The sequence below is a fragment of the Mesitornis unicolor genome, unplaced genomic scaffold, assembly GCF_000695765.1.
Source record: "Mesitornis unicolor isolate BGI_N332 unplaced genomic scaffold, ASM69576v1 scaffold49663, whole genome shotgun sequence".
Lineage (NCBI taxonomy): Eukaryota > Metazoa > Chordata > Aves > Mesitornithiformes > Mesitornithidae > Mesitornis > Mesitornis unicolor.
The window spans coordinates 714-13,726 of record NW_010174931.1 but is presented as its reverse complement, the minus strand read 5'-3'; the positions used below and the strand labels follow the sequence as shown (position 1 = coordinate 13,726).

The window sequence follows — 13,013 nt, the reverse complement described above, 5'->3', positions numbered from 1 at the left end:
GAATGAGGGGTATCAATCAGAAGACGTTCAGGCCAGCATGTGGCCCACCAGCTTCTGACACCACGATCTGCTGAGGTCAGGGCATCAAACCAGAGCTGCTTCCTAAAGAAAGTGCAAGGAGAAACCATGCAGCACATGCCCTCCAAAGGGATGAATGTCATCACCCTCCATGCGATGGCCATCCTGGGCCTGGTCCACAAATGAGCTGGTGTTATTTACCAAGAAACAAGGTTCAGCCGAGGTATAACACATTTCTACTTTCTCTTCGCAAGCCTTTGCTAAACAAAACCAAATTCTACAAACACACAAGCATCTCTATTCCAACATTCCTGATTTTGTATGAAGCTATGACTTAATATTTCAAGCACATCTTCTATCAAATCACCCTCATCCCCTGACCTGCTGCCCTAGGCTAAACAGCCAGTCTCAAACAAAGAGGCCTTTGTGGATTTGACTTCTGTTCTCCCTTGCGTGTTCTTGTCAGGATGGGCATGCTCACAACAACACTGCCTGCAACAGCCCTGTAACCGATCCTCCAGATCATTTACAGTGCCCTCCTTTCTGCTGCACCGGATCAATGCTGAGACACATAACCCCCGGTCACTGTTTCGCCCGCTGTCCCCTTCACCTTCAGATCTCATCCAAGTCAGTGCTGGCTATTACAAACCTCAGCAGCAAACCTAAGCTGCAAGGACTCTTCCGAATAGCTTGAGGAGCACTGCTGCATGTGACTTCATGGTCAACCACGTGGAGTATGCATATACACATGGCAATTTTGCAGAGTCTAGCAGGACTTTGGATTGGGCAGATCAAGCTTTAAAGCTAAAACATATTATATGATTGCACAAATGCACAGGGGGTAAAACCCATACCTAAGCCTGGAATTCTCAGCAATGACCTTGTGTTATGAAACCCTTGCTACACTCCACCTTTAGAGAACGGTTTTATAGCATTGCTTTGCCACTTCAAGGAAAAGGCATCTGGGCTGTAAGTAGCTAGCACTGAGTTAATGCAAAGCTTCCTACAGGGAGGGATTCAGTGTCTTCTGCCAGGAGATCCCTTACTGAGCACAATTCAGGGCAATCATTACAAGGTAATTGCTCGGTTTTTCTTCCCTCAACAAAGTCCATGCAAGTTTTGCACCAAAACTTCTAATGCAGTAGCTTTGCACGGAGGTTGATGGGACAAGCAAAATTAGAAGGTGCTTTCCAGTTAAACAAAATTAAAAGTGTTTGTGGTGCACTGCTGAGAGGCAAAACTTTAAAGCACCACGAACTCAACCTGGTAAGTCAGTTTATAGCAGGACAAACTGTATGGGATCACCAGGGCAACCCACCAGATTCCCAGGTCATATACATGTTGTGCAGTCACCAGGCTTCTCAGACACTGCTGAAGCATACAGCCCCCTCCACCTTAAAGAGATGGGGACTCGGCACAGAGATCATCCAAGATTTAAGACCTCTTCCTCCAAACTGCCACTGTCCTGATCAGAATCACAGAATGCCAGGAGTTGGAAGGGACCTCGAAAGATCATCCAGTCCAACTACCCTACCATAGCAGGATCACCTAAACTAGGTCACACAGGAACACGTCCAGATGGGTTTTGAATGTCTCCAGAGAAGGAGACTCCACAATCTCTCTGGGCTTCTTCTCTTCAGCTGCTGGGAGCTGTTGGAAACCATGGCCAACCTCCAACCCTTGTCCCTCAACTCAAGCAGCCCTTCTTGGATATATTCCTCACCTTCATCTCTCATAGACTGATGTGTGACAATCCTCACTCTATCAGAATCCCTTGCCTCAAGCACTGAACTGTTCTGTGGAGATTTGTCAGGGGAGGGCAGATGGACAGAAGGAACCATCCGATCCCTTCCCCACGTGTCTCCCATTTCAGGCCACACAAGGCAGCTAGTGGGCCAGCAGAGGCTGGGAAAAACTAAGATTAAAATCAGGGGAGTTTTTGGAAAAGACCAGTCACTGATGTTACTTACAGCTTTTAATTGTATCTAAACCCCTGTCCTGCAGCATTCTCAGCATGAACAACTTTCTGCATTTCGAACTGCTGTTTGTTTGATTTTGCTGCACTTAAGGCACTGCAGTGCCTACTGCTAATATTCTTGCATATATAAACTCCACACAGATGTTTCTTTTTACAATTCCAAGTTACATATCACTTGCTTATGGACTGCCCATTTTGTATTGGAGTTTTTTTTGTCGTTTACTCCTGGCTTACTTGAAGTTTGGTGCTTTCACTGTTAATTTGTTTGGGGTTTTGTTTGTTGTGAATTGCTTTTCTTGTGTTTTTCATTCCTGGTTGGATCACTTCTGTATCTGAATTAGTATCAAATTATTTCTGTTGTTTAGCTAATTTCTGTCCTTGCTGAATTGTTAGTCCCCTGCCAGCACCTTGGCACTGTCCATCTGGTTAACAGATTTGTGTTGCTTTAGGAGGGCACATTGCTGGATGCTCCTGAAAGAATATCTGACTTTAGAGAACAGACTTCTCAAACATCACGAGGCCAAGTGATGGTCTACATTCATCCCCAGGCTGTTGACAGAGGTATTTTGTCATGACTTGCAAAGCTCCACTACCCCAGCTTGCAGATGACAAGCAACCTGCAGTAGAACTGGTCAGCCAGCTTCAAACTGCAGCACTAGCCAATTCTGCCCAGTGCTGGGCTCCTCGCTGGGCTCCAACAGCTGAAGGCAGAGGAAGACCTTCAGGTCAAAATGTCTGCTCTCACCTGCAGAAATTCTGGGGCTATCACCACTGGTTCTCCTGTGACTACAAAAACGATGTGATCTTACTGCTGTGCTTCTTGTCTCACTTTTCAAATCTACAATTCAGATTAGGTCACCATCAACAGCTTCTATCAGGTCAACAAAACCTATCAGAGATGCTTGCATTTCTGTATCAAATACCTGCAGTGATCCATAATCATGAAGTTTTGAGTACAACTAGGTATTTTAAAGGGCCTTCCAAAGCATCTGTCTACATGCACAAGGATGGCCCAAAAGACAAATACTTTGATCGCAATCCCCAAAAGGTCATAGTGGGAGCTACAATTATTTCTCCCAATGGTAATCTGAACTGAGCAGCAATATGAATGTTAGTGGCGAAGAACTGAGCAAGAAGCAGTTACGTCGACTTCTGATCCCAGAGATGAGCAGAAAAACACAGTGAAATGCAGACCAACTTCTACATAGGTCAAGTTTCCAGTGATGCCAGAGGACCTGATGCAAATGAAATCCTGCCGCTGAATGGGCAACGTGCCAGCCACAGTTTGGATGACATAAGTGGGGTCTGCAAAAAGTGCTCTAGATTGGGAAGAGGTTGCAGTGTTGTGGAGGAACTCAAGCTGGCACCAGCATACCCCTAAGTCTCTGAAATAAATGCACCAAAAGTTTCAGATCTGTTTTACTCATAGATTCAACAACACATTAAGGTGCTTGTCTTAGTACCTTGGATGTACCCAGTCAGTTTGTTTTCTCCTGTGTGCATTACACAAAATATCCAAGGCTGTGTTTACACCAGCAAACTCTTCTCTAGATTTTGTTTAAGCTTTTATTTTAGCTATAAAAAGTGTAGATTAAGGCAGGAGCTTTCTGACAAATTCTACCGTATCTTCTGTGCCACTTTTCCATGACAGGCTCTATGACTGTGATTTCCAAATTGACTTTATCAAGCATTCCATTGGATATTTCAACAATTTACAGTAGTTCTAGCAGCCTAGTTAAAGGCATGTCCTGATTTCTTTGCTTCCCCCCCTCCTCCATTTTAGCACATGTTGATTGCTCTTATTATTCCAGTTTCAATTAATTATCTTCTTGACCTCATGTAAAAAAGTAATGATATTTTTGCTGAATTCGCAGAAGTCTCAGCAGAAGGCCTGGAAAAAGTCAGTCACACAACTTGCATTCCTTCTAGTTAGATCCATGAAATGTGTGGAGGCAACTTTTTGGTTTACCCTGTGAATTGAAATCAAGTTGCTGACTATTCTCAACCACTACTGGATGACATTTAATCCTGCCTTGCAAGATTCCTACAGAACTCACAGCTCTATTGGTTTGGTTTGGTTTTAGCTCAAAGATCCAAACACAAAGTTTCATTCTTGTGCTCTCTTTGGAAGGGCAGGCACAGGCCGGGTAGGAAAGGCAATAGTCCACCACAGCCTTCACAAGACAGCAATCCAGCTTTAGCACCCTACTAATAATGGCAGTTATCTGTCAGATGTCAGAAAGGTAATATGGTAGTATATGCTATGGCTTATTTATTAAAAAAAGAGACGACAGACACCATATGAATTTTAAGATAATTTAAAGTAACTTTGTATAAAATGTACAACCTATCTCCAAAACTGTATTTTAAATCATGTAGTAAACATCAGATAATACACACTTCACAGCAGAAAAAGAAATAGGACAGATTAATATACAGTGGGCAAATTATGTGGATGCTATAGTCCACAAAACCTTTCCAAAGGGTCTGCACACTTCATATGAGTAGCCAGATATGATGAACAGAATGTGTTTGAAAGTAATTAACTTTCTGATAACTGTAATCCTGATCAGCACTTCTTCAGTTGTTTTAAGTGAAACAGAAGGAAAAAACACATTCAAGTTTTCTTTCTGAAACAAATGTTTCAATTCTTTATCTCATACAAAAATGCCAATAACCTACATCAAATAGCAAAGGAACTGCTTTGAAGCAAAGACCACAGAATCCAAAAGCAAATTCTCCCTTTTTTGTTGTGCATATGCTTCTCATGCATTTATCTTAAGTTGACATTGCTCAGCTTTCAATAGCCTAGAGACTTCTAGGGCACTTGCTCCAAAAGATGCAAGTCTAGTGTGGGTCCTAACGTATTTCTGCCAGTCTCCTGTCAATATCTCTGATATGCAGGTCACCTAAGGGGTTAAGACACCTTGGCAAGCCCTCACTGACAAGATAAGCATCGTTAATAAACAGATGCATGTACTACAAGTAGTATTTTCAAAGCATTTCAATTGAAAAGTAACAAAGTGCTTTTGCGTATCTGAAGCTTCAGACTGTCACACTGAAACAGCAAGCATCATCCCCACAGAGAACAGAGCATCACCCAGCCCTTATGCAATCGGTGGGAAGATATTGCATCTTAACACTTCTCTCTCTCGAGTCACTTGTTTGCAAACTCATGTAACACTCTACAGAAATGTTATGGTTGCTGGATAGTGATCAGTGTCCCCTGTGTACATGGAAATAATAAAAACAGCACAGAGGTGCTTGTTTGTACTCATACCTACCCACATTACTAGAATAACCTTGATGAAGATTAATGCAGTTAAATTAGTTATACAGCTCCAAGCGTGTCTTCACTGTGATTCTTAAATCTATTGTCACAAGTAAACTCAAGATAACTGGAGACCTCCAGAAATACCAATCACTGATCCAAGTCAGAGCTTAAAGTCAGCCCCTCTGTCCAAATGCTCACCACAGCTTATAAAAAAGGGTTGAAGGAGAGACATGGGTAGTTATATCAGGTATGCCTCCTCCAGTCTATATTCAGTTATTAATATAGAACAAAAAACTCCTAGGGGAAAGAATACTTGAGGTTAATGACCATCTTTCAAATCACAAGCATAGAAAACAACTTAGTTTGACAGAGTCAAATTCATAGTAAGATTCAGAATTTATTAAAAATTGAAGATCTTGCTCCCTTGCTACCTAGAAATTTATTTCCTTACAGAAAAAAACCCACCACCAACAAAACCAATCAAACAAAAAAACCCCTAAAAACCAGACATAAAAACTACTTAAAACCACCTCTTCTCACACGCTGTTTCTTTAACCAACTCAAAGGTCTGAAAACCATTTCACTGTGGTATGACAGAAGCATATGGTGGTGACAAGCTCCACCATCTGAAGAACACCCTCCGCAGAGGGGTGCATTTCATTTAATTGGAAAAGCCTGGGGCCTGATTGAAGCAACAACATATGCAGGGGATTTGCTCTGTTGATTACTGCACATCTAAACCAAAATTCAGTCTCTCTCCAAAGATTTATAAACTGCTATACTAAAGGATGGTAGCATCACTCAAGCTAAGGTCAAGATATTGTTTTAACAGCTGATTTTCTAAGTGGTATGTAAAATACAAACAAATATGCATTGTTCTGCAAGCTATTACAATCAGTTATTTGCAAAAATATGGGTACTTTTAAAAAATCCAATTTTATATTCACAAAGCAGATTGTTGAAATAGGTAATAAGAAGTAATGTTGCATCAAGATTATCCTCAGTGTGCAGCTTCTGTGAGTTAACTGTGCTCACTTTGGTTCTGATCTCAACAAACTGAATTCATTTTATCTGGTACCTAGTGAATCCCTTGAAGGAAGCAAAACCCAATACTATGAAAGCATACCATGGAGGAAAGTTGGCTCTGCAACATCATTCTACTCAAGACAAAGCAGGCAACATTACTTTCTGTTAAAACAAACAAAGAAAAAATAAGAACTTGGAGGGAGCCTAAAGCCGCAGCAGACTGCGGCTCAGGATGGCGCGTCACGGATGAGTGGATACTGGCAGTAACACAGCCTCCTTGTAGCCGCTTTCTGAGAAGGTGTTACACGTCTTCATTTGGTCTAACCACCCTTTTACAGATGACTTCTTTCTGGATATTGTCTCACATGTGTGTGCGTGCACACATGTATTTTGTGTTCATTTTAACAGCTAATATTTCAAGGTGGCCAAAAATGTGGACGCTTATTCAGGTTTTATTTTATATGCACCATGAAGGGCAGTGACATTAATTAAGCAGAGATGATGGTAAACGAAAAGCTCTGCTAAGTAGCAACACCAAGAGTATACCCATGTCAGAGATGCTGCTGTCTATCTGCCTGAATGCAGAGCTGCTGTATCAACAAAGAAAAGCTACTTTTTCCTCACTGTTAGCATAGCAGATTATTGAGCAGATTATTACAGAACAGATTACTGAACTTCAGGAAAAGATCCCAAGATAATATTAACAGCAACATTTCACACACAAAAAAAATCATACCCAAATTTGAGTTTTGTACAACAGTTCATCCTACCTACACAAACTAGGAGACAAAGACCTCTGAATTTCCCATCTTTGCACTCCCTTTAAAATATTTGGGTTTACGTGACAATACAGGTGGGTTTTGAGGTGTACAACTTTAGAGTGACTGTATACATAATTCTTTATAAGAAATCAGGGCACATACCAAACAATATTTTTCTCACTCCTACAGCCAACAAGTGTGTAATACACCATGACTTAAGAGTTAGTCGCCTCTAAACGACATTTCAATCGGTCTTTGCTTCTTTTGGCACATCTTCCTTCCCTGATGTTGCCCCATCTTAATACTACCATGCTGCACGAAGTCCAGAGTCTATAATGCAACTGAGTCTATGGCTTAGTCTATGCTTCAGTGCTTCTCAGATACCTGTACTTCCAGAACGAAACAGTTCTAACACTGATTTAAGATCAGTCTGCACAGCAAGATTACCTTGAATATAAACTTTAGAAGTGAGCATGTAACATAAACTTAGATATCCTGAGTATAAAAATATTTAAGAATAGAAACACTGTCCTGCAAGTAGTACTACAGAATTTTCATCACTTCTTTCATTCACCATGAGATCTACTTAATAACTATTTTGAGTATTTTTTTTCTGAACCATCAAGGTTACTGTATATAAAGATGAGTATCATCTTTCTCGCATAAACTGACACCACCACATACTGTTTTTAAACACAGCAAACCTCTCCTCTTCCTTTTAGTCACAGTTCTGCACACGAAACCCCTCTTAGCTAAGCTTGAATCTTCTGTTGCTTCTTTAGATGCTAGAGCTGAAAGCATGAGTACACAATACACAGAATGAAAAGCAGTGATGTATTTAAGCAAGGCCATACCTGAATACTCCTTCCATTTGGTCTTTGGTGTAGCCTTTTCCACTTTCACCTGCAGCAGATGCAGTGCTCTCCTTTGTGCTATTTGGCTTACTTTGATCATTGCTACTGGCTGGTTTTCGGCAGTAAGCGCCTCCCCCAGCAGTACTTCCATTCTTCATAATAGCTTCCAACAAAACTACAAAACAGCAATATACCACAGTATCATTATAGGCATTAGCGATAAGTCGGGGCTCTCAAGCATCTTAAGTGGGAGCACCGCATTGTAAAATACTGGCTGCTTCCTTACTGATCATCACTTTGCACCATGAACATTTCTGAAACCAGTGCAGCAACACCATTTTGTGGCAAAACTATGGCAAGGTGTTTCACAATTAGTGGCTGGACTCCCCTCCACCTCTGCCAATGTAATTTAATAGTGGAGAGAATTTGTCCAGGTCCTTCACGTCTAGATGGTTTTTAGAGGGACTGAACCCATTCTTTGGGGTGAAAACATCAAAATACTTGAATAAGCAACTGTAAATAGAAAAGAGGAGCTAACCTAATGCTTTAAAGAACCTGGAAATTATTCCATACAGAGACCAAGCCCATTTCCAACACATTTCAGCTGCTACAGTACATAGCTATTTGTAACCTGAGCCATTACTCGCCACAAACTGATGCTCTATACTCCTTCCAGCCAATGCCAGCTGAAATTCTAACTACTGCTAAATGTCACAGATAAGTCAGGAACAGCCAACTACACCCAACTCTTGAGACCTGGGTCTTGAAAACCAGCAGGCTTTTGCTAAATCTTGAAATCTGCTTTTCTTCCACGTTCCAACAGATCTCAAATTGAGCAGTTTTAATAAATCATCAGATACTATGTTTTCTTTTTCTTTCTGGATATAAACCTGTATTTTGGGGGTATCTGTCTTACCAATAAATCAGAAACAGTGGCATTCTAACAAAGCACAATGTGGATCAAAGATTATTAAATAATCTGTCTTCCTTGAAAAGACATCCCTTCAGAGGAAGATGGCAAACTACATAGGCCAAATTTGTTTCATAAACAAACGAGAATTACTATCTACAGAAAACACTCTAATAAAAATTCCCAAAGAAAAATCTCCCACTTGCTGTGAAAGCATGCTACAGCTTTACTGTTAAAAACCATTTTCTTCTAGAAACTAGTGAAAAGCAGCCTGAAGGATTTTCTCCTAAATCTAATTTAAAAAATCTCCTCTGACTAGCATGGTTTCTCTTAGAGCAGCAAAAAAACTGGGATCCTACACATCATAGTTTGTGTCTCAGGGAAGCACAAGAAAGAAAGGAAAGCAAATTTTTAAAAGGAGAACCACCACTTCTCTAAGATGTACTACTTAAAACCCTCAAGCATTTGCTATTACTTGTTAATTCACTTATTACCCACTGGCCACAGCAGTCTGAAGTACTGCAGATAAGGCGCTACACTCAGCCTGAACAAGAAAGCTGACTTCAGTGCTGGTCCTGTGCCTGCCTCAGCAAGATTCATCAATTGATCAGATCAGGCCTTTTACTGCAGAAATAAAGAAAAGGCTAACATCTAGATGCTGGATTGCACACCAAGTTTCACTACAGATGAGGGGTGGGAGGCTAAGGCGTAATCACAAACAGAGACTTGAACACACAGTGCCCTCAGAATGAGGCATTTTAAGTCCGAATGTGCTCCAGGCAAGTGATAACAGGAAACAAAATTATTCTTTTTCTGTTCTGTGATGTTAGATATTTAATAATGGTATCATGTGGGATCCCATCAAACGCGCGACCCTGACTTACCCTCTAGAAATAACGCTTACTTCAGTTTCTCAAATCCTGCCTTTATATTGGTACTGCTCTAGAAATTCCCCATCCTTGCACTAATGCTTGTGTGAAATCAGTAGAAGCAATAACAATAAAAACACAGGTATAGCCAGCAGTTTGCATTTTTAATGCCCAGTGTCTTTCAAGGCAAGCTTAGCTGGTAAGTCTTTTCACAGTTTGGCTTGACTGCACTCTACTTTCAACATTACTAGTTCCTAATCACCTTCTCAGACCTCCCATCCCCATCACAGAACCACACTGCTGAGAAGACAGTGCAGGACACTTGCAAAAACAAAATTTTAAAAAATTTTCAAATCCATAGGTGTTGACTTCTTGAGATAGCAGGACACTGCATATACAAACATGCTGCTGTCTGAGGTGACCCAAGGGTCTGGGGCCAGTGTTTTCTCCAAATAAATGATACAGTTCAGATATTCAGAAACAACTTGGACTCTTCCATGAACTGCTGGTGGCAAAAACAGCTGTTACACCTGTGGTACTAAGTCTATTAAAAACAGCTTTCACTGTGCATCTAAGTATTTTAAAATAGGACCTACAAGGAACAAAGGACTTACCTTGTAAGCAGGTAAGAAAACAAATCTTATTTCCAAATGTGTGAAAGGCTCTCTCATGTGTGCTGTCACCTGCTGCTGAATGAAAGATCCTTGCACTACGTTTGAACCCACTGCGCACTGAACATGACCCCCAGTTTCACTACTGGAAGAACTGCTAAATTCATAATTCATACTAATGCAACACCCTAAAAAAACTAAGCTCACATACTTCTGAAAAGTTTGTTTTTGCAGGCATCAGAAATAACGTGAGAAAATCTTAAGAAGCACTAAAAAATAAAGCCGTCCCTCAACATCTTTTTCTACCTTCAACTCTAAAAAAAATGGCACCGAAGTCTGAAAAGGAGATCTTGTCTTTTGTTTCTTTAAATCCACTTATAAATCTTTTCCAGACAAGCAATTAGTTTCCATTCAGTTGCAAGATGAATCACTAGCAAAAGCCATAATCAAACAATATTTTGAACAGCTGAATTGTAAATCAATTTTCTAGCAAAGAGTGACGTCAACACGAACACTGCTACTATGAAGTCATTGGCCACGTATCATTAAATAAGCACTGACCTTACATTTCACACCAGAAAAGCCTTAAAATAGCACTGCTGCAGTCAGCGTATTTCAGGCAGAAGCTTTTGTGTAGCAAAACTAAACTTCACTGATGACTGAACTAGTGCTGAATGCACTTTAAATGCAAATGTCGCTGAAACCAATCCACATGTGGTATTGTTTTAGAGACAATGGTTAAAACCTGCTCTCTGTCCTTTTGCAATCCGATGTAACACCAGTAGGAGGAAGCTCCGATCAGTAAAAGATTCAGTGCTAATTTTCTCATTGCTTTTATCACTGATGGAACATCACTTGTGAAATAGTGGGCAATTGTTCTCAAAATGATACTAAAGATAAAACCGATGAAGAATCCATGACTCCAGGGAGAAATTGGTGTGAACTACCTTCTAATATATATCCTCCCCAATAGAAAATAAGTGGGCACAATGACAACTAAGGCTGCACCACATTATCCTGTCATCATATAAACCCAACATATTATGACTGTAAAATAAGAATTTGTGTTAGAACTAAGAGAGCTCACAAAACCTTAATTATTTCCTTCTCTTCAACATGTGCTATGACACATTTTTAATTATCTAATGAATTAGTTTGGGTTTTTTTTCCAAAGTGGACCCCCCTCCTTGATTTATCTAAAAGATGAGGATGAGATAAAGCAGCTATTTAGTTTGTTCTTAGTCAGTGTAAAATTCCAGTTCTAATTTATTGTACACCTTCCAGTTCCTGTCCTGAAAAAAGAACATTTTTTGTCCTTGCAGCTTACTGCACTTTTAACAGGGCATTTAAGTACCTCAAAAACTTTTTAAAAAATAATTCAATGAGTTGGTGTTGTTTTGGGAGGAAATGGGATGAGCCGAAAAGAATTACCAACCTCCACAGCTAGAAAACTAAAGCACAGAGATACTACAAGTTTACAGAGTCCCCTGATTTCTAAGTACCTAGTTCAAATCAGGCCAAGGGCCTGATTTTTTTCAGTGGTATTAGGGCATCTCCAACTCTCATTAGCTTCAGATGGAGCTTTAACTGCCCACCAGATCCACAAATCAGGCCCTTGTTTCAAGCTGAATACCTGAAAAATGAAGCACAAACAATTAGTCACTAATGGAAAACGAGTGAAGTGACTTATTTAACATCACAGAGAAATTCTGCGAAGCATTTTGTTTCAGTACACAATTACCCAAGTTACAGTTCACTATGTAACCAGGAGACCATCATCTTTTCACCAGATCTGTACCTCATTTGTGACATACTTTGCTAATTTCCACAGCGAATAAAACAAGTGTCCTACAGACAATAGCCTAATTAGCCATCTATTTCTTGCACTGAATACTTTGCAATGGTGGTAATGTAGTAGCAGTCCTACTTGAAAACTCCCAAACACTCAAAACATAAATCAGATGGAGATACCTTATTTCTTTTTTCTGAGAGCTACTATAACACTTATCTTGGAGGTGTAAGATGGTAATAAGATACACGAAGCAGAGAAAGCTATTCACTTTCTTTGGTGGAAGAGGCTGAATCTAAACCCTCAGCTTTCCTGCCCATTGATCAACACAGCTTCCAAAAAGCTGGAATTATTCTCATGCATGTCATAATCTTAAGACACAGAAATTTAGGGGAATATGGCAAACTGCTGCTTATTTCAGAGAGCTGTCTAACACGGCAAGAGTATAAACAGTGCCACATTCCCAATCCAAAGCAATGGTTACCTTCTTCCAGGTGATTCACCAGCAACATCCCTCCTGTCTTGCAAGGAAAAAAAACCAAAACCATACCAAACCAGACTCAATAAACAACCCCACACACCAAAAACTACATACTTTTAAAAAAAAAAAAAAAAAGCACTGATGAGACCTTTGCTTATTGTTTGCATATAAAAAGTAGTGAGGAGATAACAGAGGACAGACAACCTTCACTGGATCTGCTCATCTGACTTAAAGGCTTCACTACAGAATAAAACACAGCACAGAACACTTCCAGTTAGAGTTTCACCCCAAAGTCATGTTCCGAAAATGGTAAATGCCAAGGTCTTTAAGTCAGTACAAATCACTGAAATGTTTCCTGTTCCTTCCATGGCATAGACGATGTAAGTGAGGACCAAAGGACTGCAACAAGTCACTGCTGCATTCAAAGGCATTTCAAGCTAAC

The 13,013-nt window shown here is 40.3% G+C and overlaps 1 protein-coding gene across 1 annotated transcript in view; it reads right to left on the bottom strand.

The window, feature by feature from the left end:
- The window catches only part of DNAJB14 (DnaJ (Hsp40) homolog, subfamily B, member 14), a 19,680-nt gene extending 11,602 nt beyond the window's left edge, over window positions 1–8,078 (bottom strand). The window contains exon 1 of the mRNA XM_010181198.1: window positions 7,912–8,078. Coding sequence (XP_010179500.1) covers window positions 7,912–8,069 — 158 coding nt within the window. The 5' untranslated portion in view covers window positions 8,070–8,078. The remainder of the gene's footprint in view (window positions 1–7,911) is intronic.
- Window positions 8,079–13,013: the final 4,935 nt, after the last annotated feature.